Raw genomic sequence first — 22,635 nt, forward strand, 5'->3', positions numbered from 1 at the left:
TGCATATTCAAGAGAAAGTAAGGGAGTGATATCATACACACAACCTTTTAGGTTTTGAAGAAAAACACTCAGTTCGGAACAAGTGGACTTCACGGCATTAATCTGTGTCGCTTGGCCCGCTTCTTGAATAATGCATTCCTCTCTTGTTAGAGTCGCCTGCAGGGTTGTTTACTTTGAGAGGCGTAGCTCGGCCAGGCGGGAAGAAGAAATGAGCGTGGAAGTGTTTCCAGACAGAAATACTGACAAGTCCTTGTTGAGAATTTGCGTAACATAGTTTGAGAGGGCGGAGGATAACGGTTGTTTTCCTCCAGCCAAGCAGTGGAGCTTAGAGCTGCTGTTCTAACATCCTCCCACTAAACATGACCTCATAGAGAGAGAGGGAAAAAAAGATTACACTTATGGGAAGTGGGGAAGGAGGTGTGGCAGTGTAGTCTGTTGTATAAAGGAGCTGGCTCTGTTGTACAGTGTGAGCTGGGGTGCAAGGTCCAACCGACATGCAGGTATGTATTAAACCTTAGTGTTGCAGTTAGGCTGCAACACTAAGTTAGTTAGAACATCTGTGCTTTTAGCTGTTTGTAAATGCTTTAAAATGAGAAAATGCTGTTTCTTAAAAAAGAAAAATAATAAAGATTATAACTGTTGATTTAAAAAATGTCACTTGTAAACGCAGGTCAAAATGAAGAGTCTCGGTTATCGTGCTCTCATATTCACGCTTCTGTTGAGCTGCTCAGTCCAGGCTGCGGTAAATATGACTCAGCTTTATTTGTGGGTTAAAACTTGTACTTATCTGTATTCAAAGGACTAAACCTGTGTTTGTCATTCTCATAGAAAAAGCGGAAAGCCCTCAAATCTCAAGGTAAAAAAAACAACAACAAAAAAAACTGCTTATGATAGCAAGTTTATCAGAACATGCAAAGACGGAACATTTTTTTTTGGTCATCCTTATCTTTAATTCTGTGAACTTTAGGTACAGACTGCACACAGATCAGAAGTCAGTCTCCAGATGCCCCCAGTGGAGTCTACGTAATCCAGCCTAAGGGACTCAATATCCGCTTCAAGGTGACCGATTGAAGACATTTCTGCTTTTAATTGTAAATTATATTAAACAGATTACTTGACACTGTTGTTTTCTGATTGCAATTGTAAGTACTTTAAGATGATTAGCAGGTTTTAACAGAAAACACACAAAAAACTGTTTGTACTAAGTTTTCCATAATGATTCTAATTGGTGTGAAGTAGGCGACAGAACGGTGAGGTGCCAGCTACTACTTATGATGTGCACAAGTTGAACTGTTTAACGCAGACAGCGTCCAATCAAAGGAAGACTTACTCCAAGTCAACATCTAGAAACAGCGAAGGAAAAGGGTAGAGGAGGCAGTAAAGTTAAAACCAAACCATCAGAATGGGAAAGAAAGATAACTAGTCTCAGCATCTTCGAAACTGCTGAGCTGCTCGGATTTTTACACACAGCCATTTCTGGAGTTGATAGAAAAATGTAAAATAAAAAAAAAATAAAAAAAGATTAAAAAATATCCAATATTGGTTGTTGAGGAGGTCAGAAAAGGTTGTTTTAAAGAACTGCTAGTTACAACAGATATATTTGGAAAATCAAATACCTCAGTAAACAGCAAAATCGTCTTCAGAGTCTCGTTTTCAGCTGCCTAACATTGAGATGTTCAGGGTCAGAATTTGAGATAAAAGCATGAATCCATCCTGACTTGTACCAACAGTTCAAGCTTGAGACGGCACATAAGTTAAATGCCACCACCAATCTTAGTATTGTTCCAGATGACGTTGGTCATTTTCTGTAGTCATTTTGGGGACCGCTAGCACAATAATTAGAATTTCACAAAGTTCAAATCACCTCAGTTTGGTTTCTTGAACATAACAATGAGTTAGTTCACTGTGCTCTGAAGGGTACAATTAGAGATTCACATCATGAACATGCAGCTGAGCAGTCTAAACCGCCTGCGTGATGCTAATATGTCAGTAGGAGCCAATGTTGTAGACATTTTGTTGAATCAAAAGAGAGGTATAAAGCCGGGAAGGTTTTTTTTAACTCAGTTTTTGGTAGATGTATGTAATAAAGTGGCTCTACATTGTGTTTGGGCCCTTTATTGATTCTGTTCAGAATGGAAGTCTGCCTGGGACCAAGGGATCCGACTGAGTTGCCTAAAACCAAATAGCAACTGCAGAACTAGTTGCTCAGCCTCATAGGTGCAACCAGGTTATAACCAGGTTGAATAAAAGTGGTGTTATATTTTCATATCATAATCTGTCATTTTATCAGGGGTGTGGTCACGTTTGACAGCCAATGTATTGATTGTTGTTTTTCCTTTTCAGGTGTACTGTGAGATGAACTCAGATGGAGGCTGGACGGTGTTTCAGAGGCGCAGTGGAGGCTCTGTGTCTTTTGACAGAAAATGGGCAGCATATAAGAATGGATTTGGAAACCTGACACGTATGTGAACTACATGTTATTTAGGGACTTAGTTAAATATTGGGGGACAACTTGAGAACAAACTTAAAAGTTAAACCCAGCATATTATGCTTTGAGTTGGTTTTTGGTTTTTTAGTAGGAGGTTCAGCTTTACACAACTGGTGCAAACCTGTGAGAAAACCCCCCAAGCATTTTGGTATTTGTGCTGTGTTTAACCCCTTAGAGGATCACTGGCTGGGTCTGACGAAGGTTTTCGCATTGACAAAGAACCAATCCAAGAAGTGGCTCTTGAGGGTGGACCTGTGGGACCACGAAGGTGGCACTGCTTTTGCCGAGTACAAGAACTTCAGACTGGGAAATGAGAAAACGGCTTTCAAACTCCACGTTGGGAAATACAGCGGAGATGCAGGTACGCAAGTATTCTGTCTACCATCTGATAAACATTGGTTGAACCTCTTAACATCTAGTTTGTTTGTAATCATTGTGCAAGATCATTGTGCAAGATTTGATGAAACATTTAACATTTGAAGTACACTTCCTTCCAACACCCTGCCCTTTGTAAGGGAGTTGCAGTGTTGGCTGTGAGAGTGGACACAGCTTTTTCTCTTTAAAAACCCATCCAATTATATTAGGGCATTTGTCTGTTTACTGTATCCCGAAATAATCTACACCCACTAATCTGTTCAAGGTTGCAAGGGGGCTAGTACCTATCTCCAGCAGCCATTGGATAAGAGGTGGGGTACACCTTTTACAGGTTACCAAAATGCAAGAGTCACAAAGGAAACATTTTTGAATGAATTGGAAGAGTTGATCGCCAGGATTTGCAAAAAGTCCATTTTGTTAGCTGCAAAGGCACTTGGCAGTGTGGTGATAGTGAAAAAATAGATTTCTTGATACAGTTGTCATTGTTTGATGTGCTTTGGCACTGAAACTTGAGACATGCCTTGCATCAAGAAGACCTTGGTTCCGATTCCTGGCCTGTGGTCTTTCTGCAGTTTGCATGTTCTTCCTGTATGAGTGGGTTCTCTCCAGGTACTCCGGCTTCCTTCCACAGTCCAAAAACATGACTGTCAGATTAACTGGTCTCTCTAAATTATCCTTAGGTGTGAATGTGGGTGTGCATGGCTGTTTGCCCTATTTTTCTCTGTTGCCCTGTGATGGTCTGGCAAACTGTGCATGATGTACCTCACCTCTCACCAAATGAGAACTGAAGAAAGGCACCAGTCCTCCTGGACATCCCTGCAAGGATAAGCCTTTTTAGATAACAGATGGACATTCTTGCGTGAATTAACAATTGCTGTTTAACAAGTAATGAATCACTCTAACAATCTATAGCTATGCTCAATTTATCTTTGTTTGGGTTTTAAGACAAACACTGCAATTCAAAGAATCTCAACAATCCAAAAAATTCCTTGTCTCTAGTTTCATATGGATCCAACCAATTGAAATTTTGCAAAGAAAGCAAGATTTCGGTGCGTTCTACAGATACTTTCCTAAGATAAACTCTTCTCTACCAAAAGGTGACGCCATCCGTGGAGCCTATAAGGGCATTGACCAGAACGGCTTTGGATTCAGCACCGTTGACCGCGACAATGACGGCTGCTCTCCGTGCCTCTTTGGAGACATTGCTGAAACAAAATGCTCCCTTTCGGAAGGAGGCGGTTGGTGGTACAGCCGGTGCGGCTCTGCCAGCCTCAATGGTAACTGGCACCCTTCTGGGGAACACATCGGCTGGGCTTCTGGTCTCCACTGGCTCACCTGGAAACCACCCGCCCCTTATTCAGCCAAAGCCACAAGAATGATGATCAAGTCCATGTGAGGGAGAATGTAGGAACCTTGGCCTTCATTTTTGATCCCTGGGTGATGTCAATATGTTGCTTCAAAATCACACTATGATGTTACATCTTTCTATTGGTTACAGTCAAATTTGCTTCTTTGCTTTACTTTTATACTCACGTAGTTTATTACTTTTCATTATTTTTCTTTTACTTTGTAGCTGAGTTGAATGTTACCAACATAGTTTTTCTTGACTGATGTATTTCACCTGGAAGTTGAAGTATTTTGGAAATAAATTCTTACAATTTGGAGAAATGTCATTTGTTTTTATTCTGTATTTATATGCATAGGACTTGCTGTATGAGAAAGCCGCTACGAGTTCAATCCATCTATTGTTTGTAAAATCACACACCTCATCAGGAAATTTATTAAACAACACAATAATTGACAGTTCATTCCTTAAATCAGTTGGTTCCATCACCTGTTAATTGTGTTAATAATTGCCATTGGCACCTACTGGTAGTTGTTCATAGCCAAACCAAGCCTATTAACGCACAACAGCATTTTAGGCATGTGTAAAATGTTGTTGCATTTTTGTAAGAAATTCCTTTGTAGTTAAAATTGTGTTAAATTTGTGTTTTTTAGCATTAAAATGGGAGTTTTGGCAATAAAACTGGCGTTGCATTTAGGTGTTGGACACCTCACTGTTTCTTAGGTCATTGAACAGCGTTTGGTGTTCAACAGCTCAAGACGATTGACTCATGTTTTGTACATCTAAAACATAAATAATAGTTCTAGGAAGCATTAGCTTAACATGAATTAAAGGGAGTTTAAAACTGAGTTTTTTATGTTTATCAGCTTTGTTTGAGCCTTTATTGTTGAATTGTAAAACCAGTCAGGCTTTCATGAAAACCTGAACGGATAAGCTCCACATTTAATTATTTATGTAGATGTGAGGGTTCAGTTTTATTCCCCTCTGATGAATCAAAGTTAAACTACGAGAAAGGTTTTATTTTTGGCTTTGATAATCACATCTTGCAGGATGTGAGATTTTACATAATTTCATATTTATTAGCTATGTTTATCATACTGAATGGATTAGGCCACTGTAAATTAACATGCTGGTGACATCATACATTACCGACAGCTTTTATGCTAAACTTAGCATTTTGGATCATTTTAATTTATACACTAATGATAGCATACTGAATGATGTTAGCATACTAAATGACACCTGAGATGTGTGATGACACATCACAGGTGACATCACAGTGACACATGTGATGTCACCAAGCATGTTTACTTACATTGACTTAATCCAGTCAGTATGGTAAATATTGCTAATAAATATGAAATTATGTAAAATGCTTATTTTAGGTACAAGGCTAATGTTAGCATGATGGCTATCATTAGCATATTGAGTCACTAGCATGTTGATACTACTTGCCCTACTTGCATCACTTAAGCTAAACTTAGCATTTTGGATCATTTTAATTTATACACTAATGTTAGCATATTGAATTGTGTTAGCTCACAAATTTTGTGTTTGTCAACCTGCTAGCGACAACCCTCATCCTACTGTTAGAATCAACAGGCTAGTGCCTCAATATGCTAATAATAGCCATCATGCTAATGTTAGCATGGGTAAAAGCCCGGCCACCAGGCGCTCGCCAACATGCCCCATCTCCAGCCTATCAGCGTGGTACATCTTGATGTGGGAATATTTGCCCACTCTTCTTTACAAAACTGCTCCAAATCCCATAGATTGCGAGGGTATCTCCTTGTGCACAACCCTCTTCGAATCACCCCACAGATGCTTGATGGGATTCAGGTCTGGACTCTGGCTGGGCACAGCCTTAATCTTATTTCGGTGAAGCCATTCTTTTGTTGATTTAGATGTGTGCTTTGGGTCATTGTCATGCTGAAAGATGAAGTTCCTTTTCATCTTCAGCTTTGTAACAGAAGGCCGAAGGTTTTGTGCCAACACTGACTGATATTTGGTACTGTTCATAACTCCGTCCACCCTGATTAAGGCCCCAGTTCAAGCTGAAGCAAAACAGCCCCAAAGCATGATGCTACCACCACTATGCTTTACTGTAGGCATGGTGTTCTTTTGGTGAGGGACAGTGTTGTTTTCGCCCCAAATATACCTTTTGGAATTATGTCCAAAAGGTTCAACCTTGGCTTCATCAGACCATAACACATTTTTCCACATGTGTTTGGGAGATTTCAGATGTCTTTTTGCTAAATTAAGCCGGGCTTTGATGTGTTTCTTTGAGAGATAAGGCTTCTGTCTTGCCACCCTACCCCATAGCCCAGATATATGAAGAAGACGGGAGATTGTTATCACATACTGCACAACAGCCAGTAATTGTCAGAAATTCGATCGACCTAGGATACGAGGTTTCTCACCACACAGGTATGTATTTAAAGAAAGACGGACATTAATGGTCATTTTTACCTTCTGTGGAAATGAATAGGTTCCAATCTATGGGGTTTGCAGTTTGTAAAGTTAAACAGTAAAAAATTAAGAGCAATAATTTGGTTTATTTAGAATATCAGAGAAAAAATCTGGGTGTTCTTTTTTTTTTTGTCCATGTTGCTCCTACATTAATAAATGTAGGAGCAACATTAAATATTCAGCATTCAAATTAAATATTTAGTTGGGAAGTTAAATATTTTAGTTTCCAAACTAAATATTTAAGTTGGGACTTAGTTTGTAAATTAGATATTTAGCATTCTACTTAAATATTGTATTTGAAATATTTAGTTTGCAAACTGAATATTTAACTTCAAATTACGTATTCAGTTTGGAACTCTGACATTTATTAATGTATGAATAACATGGTGAAAATATTACTTTGAAAAATGACCACCCAATTTAATTTTTTTTTAGCACAGACTGATAAAAAGAAATTAATGCTGTTAAATTTTGTACTGTGCAACTTTACAAACAACATCCTATAATGAGTTGTTGTCTTCTAAATGCCATGTGTTTAAGTTATTGACTAAATAACGAATATTTTACATCAAAATTGTTCAGAACTCTGGTGTCTGGTCAGAATGAAGGCCAACTATCTGGCCTTCATTCTGGGCCTTCTGTTGAGCTGCTCAGTCCAGTTTGGGGTAAGAACAAGATATTTATATTTATCTTGGATGTAAAATACAGACTCATTCATGCTAAAGTGCCAGTTTCTATGGAAAGTAAAAGGAGGTCATTATGAATCAGGCCATGTACACACACTTAGACCAATATCTGACAAATTTTGAGTCAGTTACAGCACATCATCAGAGTGAGTATTTCCTCACTCTACCTTGCAAAAGCTCTCTAAACATATCAGACCTGCTGGATGTTTCTTGCCCATAACTTTTTTTTTTAAATCTGTGTCAGTCCCACAGATCTATTAGTTTTAGTTCTGGATTCTATCTACGTTACTTCAAAACTTGCAAGATTGGACTCAGAAAAATCCATCATCCTGCTCCTTATCTTAAACCCGGTTCCATCTAAAGCAGGGGTGTCCAAAGTCGGTCCTGGAGGGCCGGCATCCTGCATGTTTTAGTTCTCTCCCTGGTTTAGCACACCTGCATCAAATGATGGCTCATTAGAGGCCTAAGGAGAACATTGACTTGCTGAGAGGAGGTTGTTACTACCACTAGGGAGAAAACTAAAACATGCAGGATGCCGGCCCTCGAGGACCGACTTTGGGCACCCTGATCTAAAGTAACGTAATGCCACACTCAGCTGCATCCACAAAGGAATTGTGGCTCAAATGTTCAGGTCTGATTTTACATACGTTTGGAAATGTTCAGTTTGGTCTGAATGTTTTCTTTCACAGAACGCATTTCTGTCTTGCAACTTTTCTCCTTAGTCCAGACATGGACAAAGGTAAAGACGTTCGCCGCACTCAAAGATCAACCAGTCATCAATAGATGTTCCTGCTGGTCTGGCAGTTTTGCTCAGTGACCAGTTTCTGTCTCACCATCAGTATTGCAGAAACATGTCCTTTATAATAATTTCCAATATTTATACCACTTTTGGACAACTGTCTAACCGTACTACGGTACGCTCATCCTTCATCATACTGTCGAAGGACTTTTGCTCTTTCTCCTCCAAAATTATAGTTTTGCGGTTAGCTGACTTTACTAAAACATGACACACAGGTGTCTATATACTGGCTGATCAGGTCAATTAAGACACAACAGGGGTAACTAAACAGAATACAATTACAAATAAAACAAAAACAAATAACAGTACAGCTAAGTTTTGCTAAACTAAAGACCCAAAAATGAAAATGAAAAATATTAAACTTTAAATACTAATATTTACTTAAATGCAAAACTTATCTAAACAAAGAAACTACACATTCCCCCTGCCAGCCGGAACTAGTGGTGCAGTCCAATCAACATTTAAGCCTGCTGAACCCTGGTCCCCATCTTTTGTCTGGCAACTCCAAAGCAGGTAAGTACCGGCAAAACAAACAAAGAGTTAATCTTAAGCAAACAAAATTAACTTTAAATTGATATAAATACATCTGTTAACTAAATGTGCGTGCCAACAAATAAAACAAATGTATGTAAATCAACTAATAATTGTTTTTATTGAAACTAAAGTGTTGTGTTTGTATGAAAAGATAAATTGTGCATAAAAAAAGAGTTACTGACATAGGAGTGTGGCCATGGGTTTGGCCATCACACCTCTGCAATGTAACGTAGTGCGTGGCTGCAAATAATAATCCAATAATTAAGAAAAAAAAAACTGCATAGTGGATTAAAATTGAATCAATTGTTAAAAATTACAGCAAAGAAACATTTCGAGGACAGCGAGAGTGGTGACTTGAGATTAGGGACCATGACATAAATATAAACAAAATACAGTATAACAAAATACAGAAAAAAAAACTTTTCTCAACTTAAATTATCAAAGGTGAAGATGTTTTGAATGCAGTACAATAAAACTCTGCAGAGTAAAAATATGAAAAAATGAAATCTCTAAGGCAGCATTACTTATCTGATTTAAAGGCGTTTGTAATCCAGATGAGCCAGAGGAACCTGTTTGCCACTTTACTTAGTCCCAAATCTGTCTCTGAATTTCTTTCTGCTGTTGTTATCCCAGGGTGGGTTATCAAAAATAATTACCGTATTTTCTGAACTATAAGGCGCACCTAAAAACCTTCAATTCCATCAAAAGCCAACAGTGCGCCTTATAATCCGGTGCGCCTTATATATGGACCAATATTGAGCCACAACAGGTCTAGCAACTACGGTAAGCAGCTGCTGACTTCATTTTCGCCCGTAGAAGAAGAAGCGCGCGGTGCATGCTGGGATAGTTGTCAGAACGCTGGTTTGTTAATAAAGTTTGACTGACCTATCTACCTACCGACTGTCTAGAATCAGGTCATCTGCGGGTCATTTAGCACATTGTTCTCCACCAACATGCTGTGCGCGAACGGAGAAGAGTGACCATCGTCCGGTCACGCCCCGGCCCAGTCACGGAAGGCTCTCCTCGCCGACTGGAGTCGGACTGTTTTGTTAACATTCCGTTTAGTGCAGCTCCACCTAGTTGGTGCATAACCTAACTCCAGCCTCTACTGTAGTGTCTATTATGCGCCTTATAATGCGTTGCGTCTTATTAATGAAAAAAGTTTTAAAATAGGCCATTCATTGAAGGTGCACCTTATGATCTGGTGCGCCTTATAGTGCGGAAAATACAGTACTAAAATTTAATTTGTCATTTTTATCCCAGCAGGATATGCACGTTTTTGCATTTATAGCTTTTCTGCTGATTTAGGATTTTCAGCAGCAATTATACATTTTTCAGTATTTAGTTATTTTTACAGCAGAATTACATATTCACTAATTTACATGTGGGTCTTATGGAAAAGAGACATCTGTTGCTTAAATAATAAAAAAACAAACTTTAAGCAATATATTGTTTCTGTAGCTACATTGTGTGACAAATAAAAGTATTAACAGTAAACAAGACCCCTGAGGTTGTGTTGGTTTTTCAAACAAAATCAGCTACAATAATAATAAAAAACAACTAATTAAATAATTAATTAGTATGCAGCAAAGCTTTGTTTTATTGTTTGACAAAGACATACAGAGTTTTTATACGTTCAAAGTGCTCAAAAGAGGAATTCAAAATACAAAAAAAATTATTTTTTTGCATTTTGGTGCCTTATGTGCGTTTCCCAGGCACAGTATCTGGGTGACATGATGCAGTTTGAGAAGACGCACTGAAATGTTTTTCGCATCTACAACTTAAATAGTAAAGTTGCTAGAATATAGGAGGTATATTCTAAGCTTCTGTTTTATTTTAACCACAAGTAAAACTTAATTAAAATTCACTTTTTGACTCCAGGTCAGAATGAAGGCTCTGCTCATCTACCTTGGGTTCCTTCTGTTGAGCAGCTCGGTCCAGTCTGGGGTAAGTCCTTTGACATCTGAGTTTACTAATGCCAAAATACATTTTACATTTAGTTACATACTAAATGTAATATCTAAAATATCAGTTTAGATATTGCCATCAGTTCTGAAGAAACATGTTGTTTACATTAATGTCCTGCTTCTCTATCTTCACCCCACCAGCGTATTTATGGATTATTTTGACATTGCAATAAGTTAGGAGAAAGGCCAAAAGCTCTCTGCCTTGATATTTTATTATTTGATTATATTAGATTCACTATAATTGATGTTAGAATGCTGTATTCAACAATGTATTAAACACCTATAAAAACAAACTGTTTTAATTACTAGATTTCTCCTCTTTGTTTTCAGTTGAATTGTACAGAATTTAAAATTGTCAAATGATTTTACACAGTGTTCCTAATTTACATAGCAAAATCTGGCTTTGGATACACATTTCATAGATCCACCATTTTCTTGTTCTTAAATTGTCCGACTATCGAATACAAAATGTCTTACTGAATCTGTGTTGTTGCGTTCCTTTAACAGAAAGCAGCTTTGCCTGAAGGTAAGGAATGTTTTGCTACTGCTTGTTGAGTAAAAACTTTCCGGAATCTCTCTAATGTTGATGCTCTTGCTATTTGAAAAAAGATTGCTCAGAGATTCAGAGACAGTCGCCCCAAGCGTCCAGCGGAGTTTATGAGATCCAGCCAGCTGGAGGCAACGCCCGCTTCAAGGTTCTGAATCTGACTTGATAAGGCTGTAACGAGAAGGTTTCAGCTTCTACAAATGCTCCATGTTCCCTGGACTTTTCCTACAGGTGTACTGTGAGATACGTCCAGATGGTGGATGGATAGTGTTTCAGAGACGGAGTGGACCGGTGGTATCCTTTGCCGAGAAGTGGGACTCTTACAAAGATGGCTTTGGATCTCTGGCACGTATGTAACAATCTTATCGTTTTGCTTATTTTTTACTCCACTTAAGGCAGAACGCGTTTGTCTTCTGAAGCTTCGGATTCCACATTGACGGAGATTGTAGAGACAATAAAAATATTGTGCTTTGCCGATTCCTCAGATGACCATTGGCTTGGTCTGGAGAGAGTCCATCTTCTAACTATAGACAAACATAAAAAGTGGACTTTGAGGGTGGACCTGTGGGACCATGAAGGCGACACAGCATATGCCGAGTACAGTGACTTCAGAATTGGAAAGGAGTCTACAGCTTTTAAGCTGCATGTTGGGAGATACAGCGGAAATGCAGGTAACTTCATTTCTAACCATACTCTAGTGTGTTTCATACACCATAACAGATGACAAACTTTCAGATAAAGTTGGAAGTTTGTTTATCAAAGAATGGCGTTTTGTTTTTGTAAGTTGAACATTTCTAAAAGGCGTTCTCTCTATCCACAAAGGCAATGCCATCCTTGGGACTTATCCGGACATCGACCAAAATGGCTTTGACTTCAGCACCATCGACCGCGACAACGACGGCTGCTCCCCATGTATATATGATGACATCATTAACGAGGAGTGTGCCTTTACAGAAGGTGGCGGCTGGTGGTACAGCAGCTGCGGTTCTGCCAGTCTGAACGGTAAATGGCGTTCTACCGGGGATCACATTGGCTGGGCTTCGGGTCTCCACTGGCTCACGTGGAAACCTCTTGCGCCATATTCAGCAAAGGCCACCAGAATGATGATCAAAACCAATTGATTCTGCTTTTTATTTTGGATTTACGTTTTTAATTTGGCTAATTATGGATGTCATGGGTTTTGAAGAGAAAGTTCAACCATGCAAGTTTTCAATTAAAAAATAAAACTGAAAATAAAGGTTTTTATGTGTGGAATATTTTTCTGTGTTTTTGATTTGTATAAATCAAAACAGATGAGGCTCAAGATTAGCTTTAAACTAGAATTAAGAAATCATCTAATTAGAACCTGTCTAAAAACAGAGGAGAAACCGCCAAGGCTCTATCTCGCATACGTATAGCCACTCTAAGTACTAATATTAATGTGATTTGGACTACAACCAATCAAAGCATGAACAACACAAATTATGCTAAACATGGCAAAATTGCTTGTGCCATTAGCATAGATGCTAGCTGTAGCATGAGTAGAGGAGATAACAGAAACACAAACTTTAAGGACTATGGAAAACATTCTATGAAGGTTAGTGACCGGACATGGAGGAAAGCATAGATAAAATGGAATAAACTGATATTGCAGGAATAAAGTGTCTCTTTACCAATTATGAATTTTACTAAATAAATGTACACATCAGGCTCAGTGAACTGTTGGCACTCAGCAGCCTGTGGCAGAGGAATAAATCTGTCACATACTAGGATCACTACCACTTCCTGTGATGTCAACATTGACTTCCTGATCAAACTCAATATCTATTTTGGACAGTTTGCCTGCAGTAAAAAATCACTCCCTGTCAGGAGGAAGAGGCACTATGTCTTGACCCAGCTGATGTCCAATGGACCCTTAGGAGGACGAATCCAAGAAAATCTACCAGACCTGTTAGGGTGAAGGAGTGTTCAGAACAATTGATGCATGTCCTTATTCAACATCTTCCTGCCTCAATCTGTTGGACTATCCTGCTACAAAGCCTCTGTAATCATCCCTGTTCTTAAAAAACCTGAATGGCTATCAGCCAGTAGCGCTTACACCCATAATCATGAAATGCTTTTGAAAGGTTGGTCAAAGGTCACATTCCCTCTTCATTTGATCCATTTCAATTTGCATATTGTCCCGAACCGCAGTAAAAATTGAAAAGGTCTGCACTTATATTCATACAGCCTCGCCTTTTTTCATCTGGTTTTCATTCTATGTTCTACTTCTTTTCATATCGCTCTAGTTTTTTTGGCTGGCTTCTGTTTGTGACCTAATATTCATCATAATTTCGCTCTACAGTGTATCTTTGATGTTAAGCTGAGTGACAGTAAAGATAATCTGAATATCACATATGCCTTCTCTTATGAGTTTTCAATGGGTGTCTGTTTTTATCTTGGCCACATTACATGACGAGTTCAAATGTTTTCTACTTTCAGGACTGTTTGTCCTGCACACTGACAAGCAACTCAGCCGATATCTTAACAGAGAAGATACTCAAAGGCAAAATGACGGAAAACATTATAGACGTCTGCGTCACCAAAGACATGAAACCTGTTGGAGAGCAACTTTTTTCTTAGCATTTTGTCACATCCACAAACTTGAATGGTTTTAGTGGGATTCTATGTGCTCAATCAACACAAAGCACCGCACAATTGTATATCAAGAGGAAACAAATAGCAAATAATAGTCCTAAACGAGTTGAGTGCCCTTTATGATAATACAGCAACATAATATTCAACTAATTTGTAGGGGGAAAAATATCTGTAGAATTTTCAGTATTGCTAAGTGATGGTTCTCTTGAAGCTGAAGAAAAAGAAAAACCCAAACAGTCCTTCAGAACATTAGAAAGGAAATATGGTCTTACATACTGTACACCTTTTACATATTTGTTTTTTTTCAATATAGTATTAAGAAATCAACTATGTAAACGATTTCTTTTCCGTGTCCAACAAGAAATCTTACATAAAACCAGAGAAAGTAACTAAGTTAAGTTTCTATGTCTTAGAAACATAACAAAACCCTTAAACTGAATTCAGTACAGCAAAAAAATATCTTCCACAATACGTTATCCGTTTATCGTCCATCTTTTTTCGAGAAACGTTATGTTTTTGGTGCTTAATCGCGCCGCACTTATCAGATTTTCAGAGTTCTGTCTGACATGAGTTGGAGGAAGGTCACTGCTCCTCACAAATCAAGTGACTTCCAAAAACAAAAAATAAAAGTTATCATAAAGGAGAGGGAGGTGTGGTGTAATGTTTCAGCATTTAAAGGAAACTGATTCTTCTCAGGATCCTAAGATTCAATCTTCACCCAGTAAAACGGTACGTGTCTAAGGAAGGACAACGCAGATGCAAACACTTTTATCCAGTGGTTTGCAAATAAGTCAGCTTGTTGTTTTTTTTCTTTTGCTTTCTTTTCTTCAAAAAGTCAATTCTAATGTGTTTGCCTTATAACCAGGTCAGAATGAAGGCTCTGTTTGGCTTCCTTGGGTTGATATTGATGGCTCTGTTGAGCCGCTCCGTCCAGGTAACGACTGGACCTCTTAAAATATGAAGACCTGAACAATTTCTTAAGCCCTGCCTAATAACCATTTTGTTTTTTGTTTGTTTTTTCTTTTGCCATACAGGGAGCAGACTTTCCTGAAGGTAAGCAGCTTTCCTTTACTAATGATGTGTATTTAGTTTTGCTATAATTTTTTTTTGTATATTTAAAGACTCCATTTGATATCCTGTTAATTGCTTATGTTTTTTTTCCTCCTGAAAACGTTTGGGGGAATAGACTGCTCAAAGATTCGGGCTCAGTCGCCACACGCAAGCAGCGGGGTTTACGTCATCCAGCCAACAGGAACCGAAACTCACATCAGGGTAGCTATCAGAATGGCTAGCGGCTCTTTTTATGTCAAGCTAACTTCACTTAGATTAGTTTTACTTATTTAATAGAAGACAGGGACAAAAAATGTGTTTGAACATCCCATACTTTAGTTGTTAGCAGCAGTGATAGTGACCCAGTAGAAAATTTCTGATTTTTTTTTACCCTCACAAATATTCTACTTTTAGAGCTTAGAAATTTCCAGGGTACTTCTAGAAAATATGTGAGATTAATCTCAGAATTTCGGAGTATTTTTTTTTCTATCTACAATGACCCCAATACTCCACTGTATAAAAAAGATAACCGTTTTGGTGCTATTTTGTTCATTTCAAGAATTGAAAAATGTTTCGCACTGATGCACATAAAGTGTGATGCTCCTCAGTTTTAGTAAGTTTGAACGAACATGAAGGTTTCCTTCTTTACGTCTATCTAGAAAATGCATTTTCCAAAACTAATTTTAACTGACCAGGTCTTTTTCTGGGCTGCTTGAATCGATTTGTTTTTCCAACAGAAACTATTTGAGCCTTTTAGATAAACATTAAAACATGATGACACTGTGTTGTGTTATACTCTCTCCTGGACTTCCTTTCTCAGGTGTACTGTGAGATGCGTCAAACGGACGGCTGGATCGTGATCCAGAGGCGAAGTGGAGGAGTGGTGTCCTTTGACAGAGGATGGGCTCAGTACAGACACGGGTTTGGATCCCTGACTTGTACGTGACTCATCTTATTGTGACTTTGTGTGCCAATTATGACTTTTGAAAATGTAAAAAACTTTTTGAAAGCTTCACAAGCATTTTGAATGTTGGATGAAAATCAAGCAGGAATAGCTTCTATCAAGTACTTCGTTTATTGGCAAAGTTATTGGAACTAAATTTGGATGTTTGTCTTTATTTGCTCCTCTGATTCCTTAGACGACCACTGGCTTGGACTAGAGAAAATGCACATGCTGACTAATGACACAAATAAAGTGTGGACTTTGAGGGTGGACCTGTGGGATCATGGAGGTAGCCACGCGTTTGCCGAGTACCAAGATTTTAGAATCGGAGACGAGGGAACGGCTTATCGACTGCATGTTGGGACGTACAAAGGAGATGCAGGTAAGAAGAGGATGAACCATTCTGTGTAGGTGACGTATTCTGTGGAGTTTTTGGAAAAAAACAAAGTTTTACAAAGTATTTCAGTTCTATTTTCTTTTATAAACAGAGAACCAGTAACATCTAGGGTCTCTGTTACTGAACACTTTCCAAAACCTCAGTTTGGAGAATTAAAGCGATCTCTTTTGGCTGATGAAAAGTTTCCGTCTCTTCACCCAGGTGACGCCATCCGCGGTGCCTACCCGGGCATTGACCAAAACGGTGCTGGCTTCAGTACCTTCGACCGCGACAACGACAACTGCTCCCCATGCATTCAGGGAGACATTGCTTTCAACAAGTGTACCGACAACCACGGCGGCGGCTGGTGGTACAGCAGCTGCGGCTCCGCTGCCCTGAACGGTGACTGGCACTCTTCAGACGACCCAATTGGCTGGGGGTCAGGCCTCCATTGGCTCACCTGGAAGCCAGTGCCTTATTCGGCGAAGGTCAGCAGGATGATGATCAAGTCTGATTGATGACCTCTCCTGGCTACAGTTAACATCCATGTGTTTAATTTTGGTATTGCTTCCATTTATTTGTGTTGGAAAAAAGTATATGTTGTTTCCTTGTGGAAATGGCAAACAAATAAATGCCTTCATAAGCCATTTCTTGTTTTTTTTTAATGGTGTTGTAGCACACAGAAATAAAACTTATTCAATAGATAATGTCGACACAAATACCAGCATTTTAAATGATTGAAACAAGAGAATTGCTAAATACAATACCAATAAAAAGCATAACATATCCTCTATGAAGGCTTTTTTTTTTACATAGAAAAATCTTGAAAAGTTACATGTATAAATAAGTCAGTCCATAGGGATTGTAATGTTTGACACCCTGTGGTTTCCTGCATATTTCACTATTTCATGGTGCTGCTAAATATCTGATGTAATTATAGTAAACAGTTGCTCATTATTGACCTTAATTTGGAAAACAACTGCTATAACCAAACACAGTGTTATAGTCAAGACCACTTAACCTGAGACCAAAACAAGACCAAGACCAGAGTGCATCGAGACCGAGACAAGACCAGGATTTTTATGGTCCAAGACCAAGACCAGCACCCCGTCTTACATGATACAATAAAATGTGAAATATGATCAAAATTACTTCTTAAATTGATCTGAAAGATCCACATTCTCATAAAAACACCTATATATTAAATACTTAGAGCTTAAATAAATTTAACCAATCATTATCAATTCAAACTCTTCTTTGTTCTGTTTTGCTTCCATCTGTGCCACAATCTGCAGAGGTCTCATGTCGTCCCTAAGAAGATAACGCCCTGGGCGGTTGCTCATATAGCCAATTTCAGAGACCTCCACTGTCTGCAACATTAACCATAGCAATCATGACAATGCACTAACGGTAAACACTCAACTATGAACACTGACCAAAGGAGCAACAAGCAAGAAGTAACAAATCAAAAGGAGCGTACTGTGGCTGTTGTCACTCTGTCTTCCGCTGTATGAAACCAGGTAGCGCAGAGATGACAGGTGACGAAAATAATCAGAGCAATGAGCATGCGCTCTGCGTTATCTTACGTTCTTGCATTTTATTTATTCAATTATGAAATAAATTAATAAAATAGAATAACACCTCCGCACAATAAGCGCAGTAAATGACAGCTTTTTTTCTCTCTATTTTTCATTTTCAAATGTAACATATTTGTCACTTTATAGCTAGCTTTGCTAACATCACTTCACATTGCTTACCTTTCTTTGAGCTTCCTTTCAAAGTGACGCTAAAAGTCGGACGTAGTCCCCACCGTCTGTGAAAGTGAAGCGCTGCCGACTTTACATGTCGTCATGCTTTTTATGACGTAGGGAAGTTTATTACCGACGAGTAGACGGACTTCCTCTCCTGCTCAGAGATGAACACTGCGCATGTCCTGGAGGCAGCGAGTGACAGCAGTCACAGAATGACGCAATTAGTAAGTCACGTTATTGCTTAGATTTTAATAGGTGTGTTCTGCATCCATTGAAAACAAAGATGTTGTTGACAAATAAACTGGACAATATGCTGATAATTTAGTGTTATTTTTACAGTTGTGGTCTTGACTGGTCTTAAAATAAAATCCAGAGTCCTCAATGTACGAGACAAGACCGAGACCACCAAAAAGTGGTCTCAAGTCCAAGACCGGTCTGGAGTACTACAGCACTAACCAAACCATCAGAGTTCATATAAATCACAATGTTTGAAAATGAGCATGACTGTGTTGAGATTGTTGCTGTCCACCCGTGCCTCCAGTATTCAGCAGAATGACATTTGGCTACCGGTTGTCATGAAGATAAATATCCTAACATAGGACAGGTTTGATGGCCAGACATGACAACTGAAGGCCACATGAGGGTTCATGGACACTTCAGAAACCTTGACCAAAATTTCATGTTTAGAGTTTGAGGTTGGTATTTGTCAATCAAGCGGGCTGAACTGTTGTTGAATTGCACATTACGAAGAATGACAAATTGATTTGGGCAGTGGTGAACTCTACAAACCCAACATCCTGGCTAATTGCTCAATATGATAATGACTGTGGACAGAAATTGAATTCTTTACCCTTATGACAGGAATATGTAAACCCAAGGCAAAAGATATTTTTAATTGACACACTGAGAGCAAAATTTTCAAGTATCTTTTCAGCGAAAAATGGGAGCTTAGTTTGAGTCAATAATTTGTTAATATTGATGAAAAATTACTTTTTCCCCATGTTATAAGTGAAACAACTATTTTTAAAAATCAATATCAAGGAATTGTTGACATAAAACAAGCTCCCATATCTCGCTAAAAAGTTGCTTGTTACTCAAGTGTAGTAAGAGATTTTCACTAGAAACTAGACTAAAGATTATTGCAAGATTTTCTGTTTTGCAGGAAGTTTCTCAATTTAATTGTTGGCAGGGTTAATTAAACATTGGGTTTAAATATTCCCATCATCCACGGGTGAAGAGTTCAGTTTCTGTACACAGTCATCGTTATATTGAGCAATTGAACAGGAGGTTGAGTTTGTTGAGGTCACTGTTGCACAAACCAATTTGTCTACCACAGCTCAGCCCAATTGATTGACAAATACCAAACTCAACCTCTACACCACAAGTTCTTGTTAAGGTTTCTGAAGCGTCCATGAAGCCTCAGCTGGCCTTCAGTCGTTATTATGTCTGATGGTCCTGTGTTAGGATATTGACACCGGTAGCCAGTGCTAGCTTTTGTTCTGTGGAATACGAGAGAAACAGATGGACGTTGGCAGACGGCAACAGAGATTTGACTTTAAAATAGTGTTAGTCTATAAATCACTGATCATCTTTGCAAATATATTAAAGACTTGTTATTGATGTGTCAACCTTCCAGACCTCTCAGGACTTCTGGTTCTGGTCTGCTCTATGTCCCCAGAACCAGAACCGAACACAGAGGAGCAGCATTCAGCTTCAATGCACCACAAATCTGGAACAAACTCCCAGAAAACTGCCATACCACTGAAACACTGACACCAAGTTCATTTAAATCAAGGCTTTTGAATCAGAATTGCTTCTGATTGATAATAACTGAAACATTGATCAATAATATATTTGCTTGATGTTGGCATTTGACAAAATGTCATATTCCTTGGTTATGGCATTATGTGTTCATGGTGTAAAGCACTTTGAACTGCCTTGTTGCTGAAATGTGTGATACAAATAAACTCGATTTAACTTTTCGCTTGAGCTGAATTCAGCAATCTCAATACATTTGTACCTGACGTATTGCGATATGGTACTGTGATATGTGATACAGATTGTCTGACTTTGTGGTGGAATGTTGAGTTGGCCTTTTTTGGTCGTAGTCACACCCCATTTATCAGTCTTGAAGGCAGAGTGTGTCATAATCGAGTGGGAGGCAGCCAAGCGTTTAGCCAGGGTTGAAAAGATGCTGCCTCAGTTCAGAGGTTTGAGTTTTTCACTTTGGCCTGCAAACAGGTAAATATTTGAAGACAATATTAACCATTAATGCACCTACTTGTTGTTTTCTAATAATGTTCACAGGGAAAATGGAGTTTATTAAAATGGAAAATTATATAATTAGGACAAAATGATGGGTCTGTCTGACTGCCATAAGTTCCTACTGGTGCTTCTGCTGGGCTGTTCGGTCCAAGCCAAGGTAAATATGTGGCTTTATTCTATTATATTTTGTGCAAAAAATATTTATTCTGTTTGCTGAACTGAGTTATATTGAATATCATAATTTGGAAATGGTTGTTTGCATGAGATCAAATTTGACGGTTTTTTGTTCTCTTGAAAAAGATAAAAAGGCGGACACCTGAAGGTAAGACGCCTTTGTTTATTGGTTGAAATGTAACATTTAAAGATTCAATTTAATGTTATGATCATCCTGATCTTGCTTTTGGTTTTATTCTTAATGCCAAAAAAGACTGCAATCAGATTAGGATCCAGAAACCACATTCACCCAGTGGAGTTTATGAAATCCAGCCAACAGGAACCAGTACTCTGATCAAGGTACCAGATACCACTGATTACAGTTCCAGTAATCAGTAAGAGCCTTAGTTCTCACTCAAAATGCCTGAAAACACTTGATGTATAATTTATTATTTAATGTAGTACAAAAATGTTTAAGATTTACCGATTTTGAAAAAAAAAACCCTTTTCTATCAAATAATATCAAAATGTAAGCTCAGTTTCTTATTTTTAGTAAATTCAGCACTGATTTTCTCAGTATCAGCCAATACTAAACCTCAAATATCTGTATTGGTATTGAAAATGAAAAAATTGATTGGTTATGTTTTAAAACAACCACAATCTATTTCTGCTTTCTAGTTTTGCAAAGAGAAAGATAAAAGAAAAGAAGTCTAACACATGCTGTGCTGTTTCCTGGACTTCCTTCCTCAGGTGTACTGCGAGATGCGTCAAACGGACGGCTGGATCGTGATCCAAAGGCGAAGTGGAGGAGTGGTGTCCTTTGACAGAGGATGGGCTCAGTACAGACACGGGTTTGGATCCCTGACTTGTACGTGACTTGTCTCATATCTTTGTACAGTCAGTATTTTTGTGATTACACATTTCACCCAGTGGTAAATGACACGTCTCTTTATATTTGAATGCATCTTGATTTCCGCAAGGAAATGAGCTCTAGCTACAAGAGTCAAAAAGTTGGTTTGTTTATTGGCAAAGATACTAGGAAGAACTGTTGAGAATTGTTTTATTTGCTCCTCTGATTCCTTAGACGACCACTGGCTTGGACTGGAGAAGATGCGCATGCTGACTAAGGACACAACCAAAGTGTGGACTTTGAGGGTGGACCTGTGGGATCATGGAGGTGGCCACGCGTTTGCCGAGTACAGAGACTTTAGAATCGGAGACGAGGGAACAGCTTATCGACTGCATGTTGGGACGTACAGTGGAGATGCAGGTAAGATGAGGGTTTCTTTAACCATTCTCTGTATGTAGTTCATCAGTCACTGGTTCTTTTCAGCTATTAGCACTTGTTTCCTTGTCTGTAGCAGAAATAAGTCTGTCAAGGTGACTTTGTCCGCACAAAGTTTGTTCAAGGTTATCGAAGACAAGAAGGCCCAAACAACCAATCAGAGCCAGGGGGAGGGTATTAGCACGGTCAATCACCCTAATGTATTCACTGCTCACAGCTCTCTGGTACACTGCAGCTAATTCACCACGAAGTAGTCCACCATGAATGCTAAAGCTGTTTAGCATAGCCACAGATGGCGGCAGATAAACAGCTTTCCTGGAACATTAAGTTATTTCTCTGTCACTAGCACATTTAGCTGTGTGCCCACGAGGTTGATTCGCTAAGACGCTCTTCCTCACTCTGATTGGTTGTTTTTGATCAGGAGTGGTCAAAACATTTGACCACTCCGCCTCCTCCACAGGGAGGAGGCGGAGAAGCTTGATTTTTTCACAGATTATCTGTCTCATATTATGCTGTTAGAACATGGTGACAGTTTTAACAAATATGTCTAAAACATATTTTTGTAAAAGTTACATACAGTAACTTTAGCGTTAAAGTTTAAAAGCTACATTTAGCTAAAACATGGGGCAGGGAGGGGTCCGACTGGCTTGCTTTTGGCCTTTTGATTTGAGAATTTCCTCACTTTTCAACATGATGCCACTTCACAGAACGTCGCTTCAGAGAATCCAAATGATCCCTTTAGGTTTATAGTGAGTGTGTGTAAAAACTGCTTTCTGATACATAATACAGTTTAAGATTGTATTGCTCACTGATCACAAAAAGTGATTGTTTTACTCCTACCCTCAAAGCTGAACACTTCATGAAAAGTTTCCGTCTCTTCACCCAGGTGACGCCATCCGCGGTGCCTACCCGGGCATTGACCAAAACGGCACTGGCTTCAGTGCCTTCGACCGCGCCACCGACATCTGCTCCCCATGCATTCAGGG

At 38.8% G+C, this 22,635-nt stretch overlaps 4 protein-coding genes across 5 annotated transcripts in view; all 4 read left to right on the forward strand.

Annotated features, from left to right (window-relative positions):
- Nucleotides 1–389: 389 nt before the first annotated feature.
- On the forward strand, nt 390–4,527 carry LOC103151295 (angiopoietin-related protein 5-like). Its single transcript, XM_007571273.2, has 7 exons — nt 390–500; nt 671–742; nt 829–856; nt 968–1,059; nt 2,344–2,461; nt 2,664–2,849; nt 3,961–4,527. Exons 1-7 carry the CDS (start codon nt 495–497, stop codon nt 4,257–4,259), a joined length of 801 nt encoding a protein of 266 aa, XP_007571335.1. The 5' UTR covers nt 390–494; the 3' UTR covers nt 4,260–4,527.
- A 2,094-nt stretch (nt 4,528–6,621) lies between these two features.
- LOC103151296 (microfibril-associated glycoprotein 4-like) lies at nt 6,622–12,464 on the forward strand. 2 transcript variants are annotated; one of them, XM_016681354.1, is made up of 7 exons: nt 6,622–6,635; nt 10,578–10,643; nt 11,171–11,189; nt 11,273–11,358; nt 11,442–11,559; nt 11,696–11,881; nt 12,033–12,464. In XM_016681354.1, the coding sequence occupies exons 2-7, from the start codon at nt 10,584–10,586 to the stop codon at nt 12,329–12,331; spliced, it is 768 nt and encodes a 255-aa protein (XP_016536840.1). In that variant the 5' UTR covers nt 6,622–6,635; nt 10,578–10,583; the 3' UTR covers nt 12,332–12,464. The 2 variants fall into 2 exon arrangements, with proteins under 2 accessions (XP_016536840.1, XP_007571336.1); XM_007571274.2 differs by lacking the exon at nt 6,622–6,635 and adding an exon at nt 8,605–8,675.
- Nucleotides 12,465–14,582: 2,118 nt separating this feature from the next.
- On the forward strand, nt 14,583–16,986 carry LOC107832867 (fibrinogen-like protein 1). The gene is made up of 6 exons (XM_016681353.1): nt 14,583–14,760; nt 14,861–14,879; nt 15,013–15,098; nt 15,697–15,814; nt 16,016–16,201; nt 16,418–16,986. The coding sequence occupies exons 1-6, from the start codon at nt 14,671–14,673 to the stop codon at nt 16,711–16,713; spliced, it is 795 nt and encodes a 264-aa protein (XP_016536839.1). The 5' UTR covers nt 14,583–14,670; the 3' UTR covers nt 16,714–16,986.
- Nucleotides 16,987–20,156: 3,170 nt separating this feature from the next.
- The window catches only part of LOC103151301 (fibrinogen-like protein 1), a 3,775-nt gene continuing 1,296 nt past the window's right edge, over nt 20,157–22,635 (forward strand). The window contains exons 1-7 of the mRNA XM_016681312.1: nt 20,157–20,187; nt 20,294–20,368; nt 20,512–20,533; nt 20,639–20,724; nt 21,115–21,232; nt 21,449–21,634; nt 22,536–22,625. Coding sequence (XP_016536798.1) covers nt 20,300–20,368; nt 20,512–20,533; nt 20,639–20,724; nt 21,115–21,232; nt 21,449–21,634; nt 22,536–22,625 — 571 coding nt within the window. The 5' untranslated portion in view covers nt 20,157–20,187; nt 20,294–20,299. The remainder of the gene's footprint in view (nt 20,188–20,293; nt 20,369–20,511; nt 20,534–20,638; nt 20,725–21,114; nt 21,233–21,448; nt 21,635–22,535; nt 22,626–22,635) is intronic.

Source organism: Poecilia formosa, unplaced genomic scaffold (assembly GCF_000485575.1).
Source record: "Poecilia formosa unplaced genomic scaffold, Poecilia_formosa-5.1.2 Scaffold277, whole genome shotgun sequence".
NCBI lineage: Eukaryota > Metazoa > Chordata > Actinopteri > Cyprinodontiformes > Poeciliidae > Poecilia > Poecilia formosa.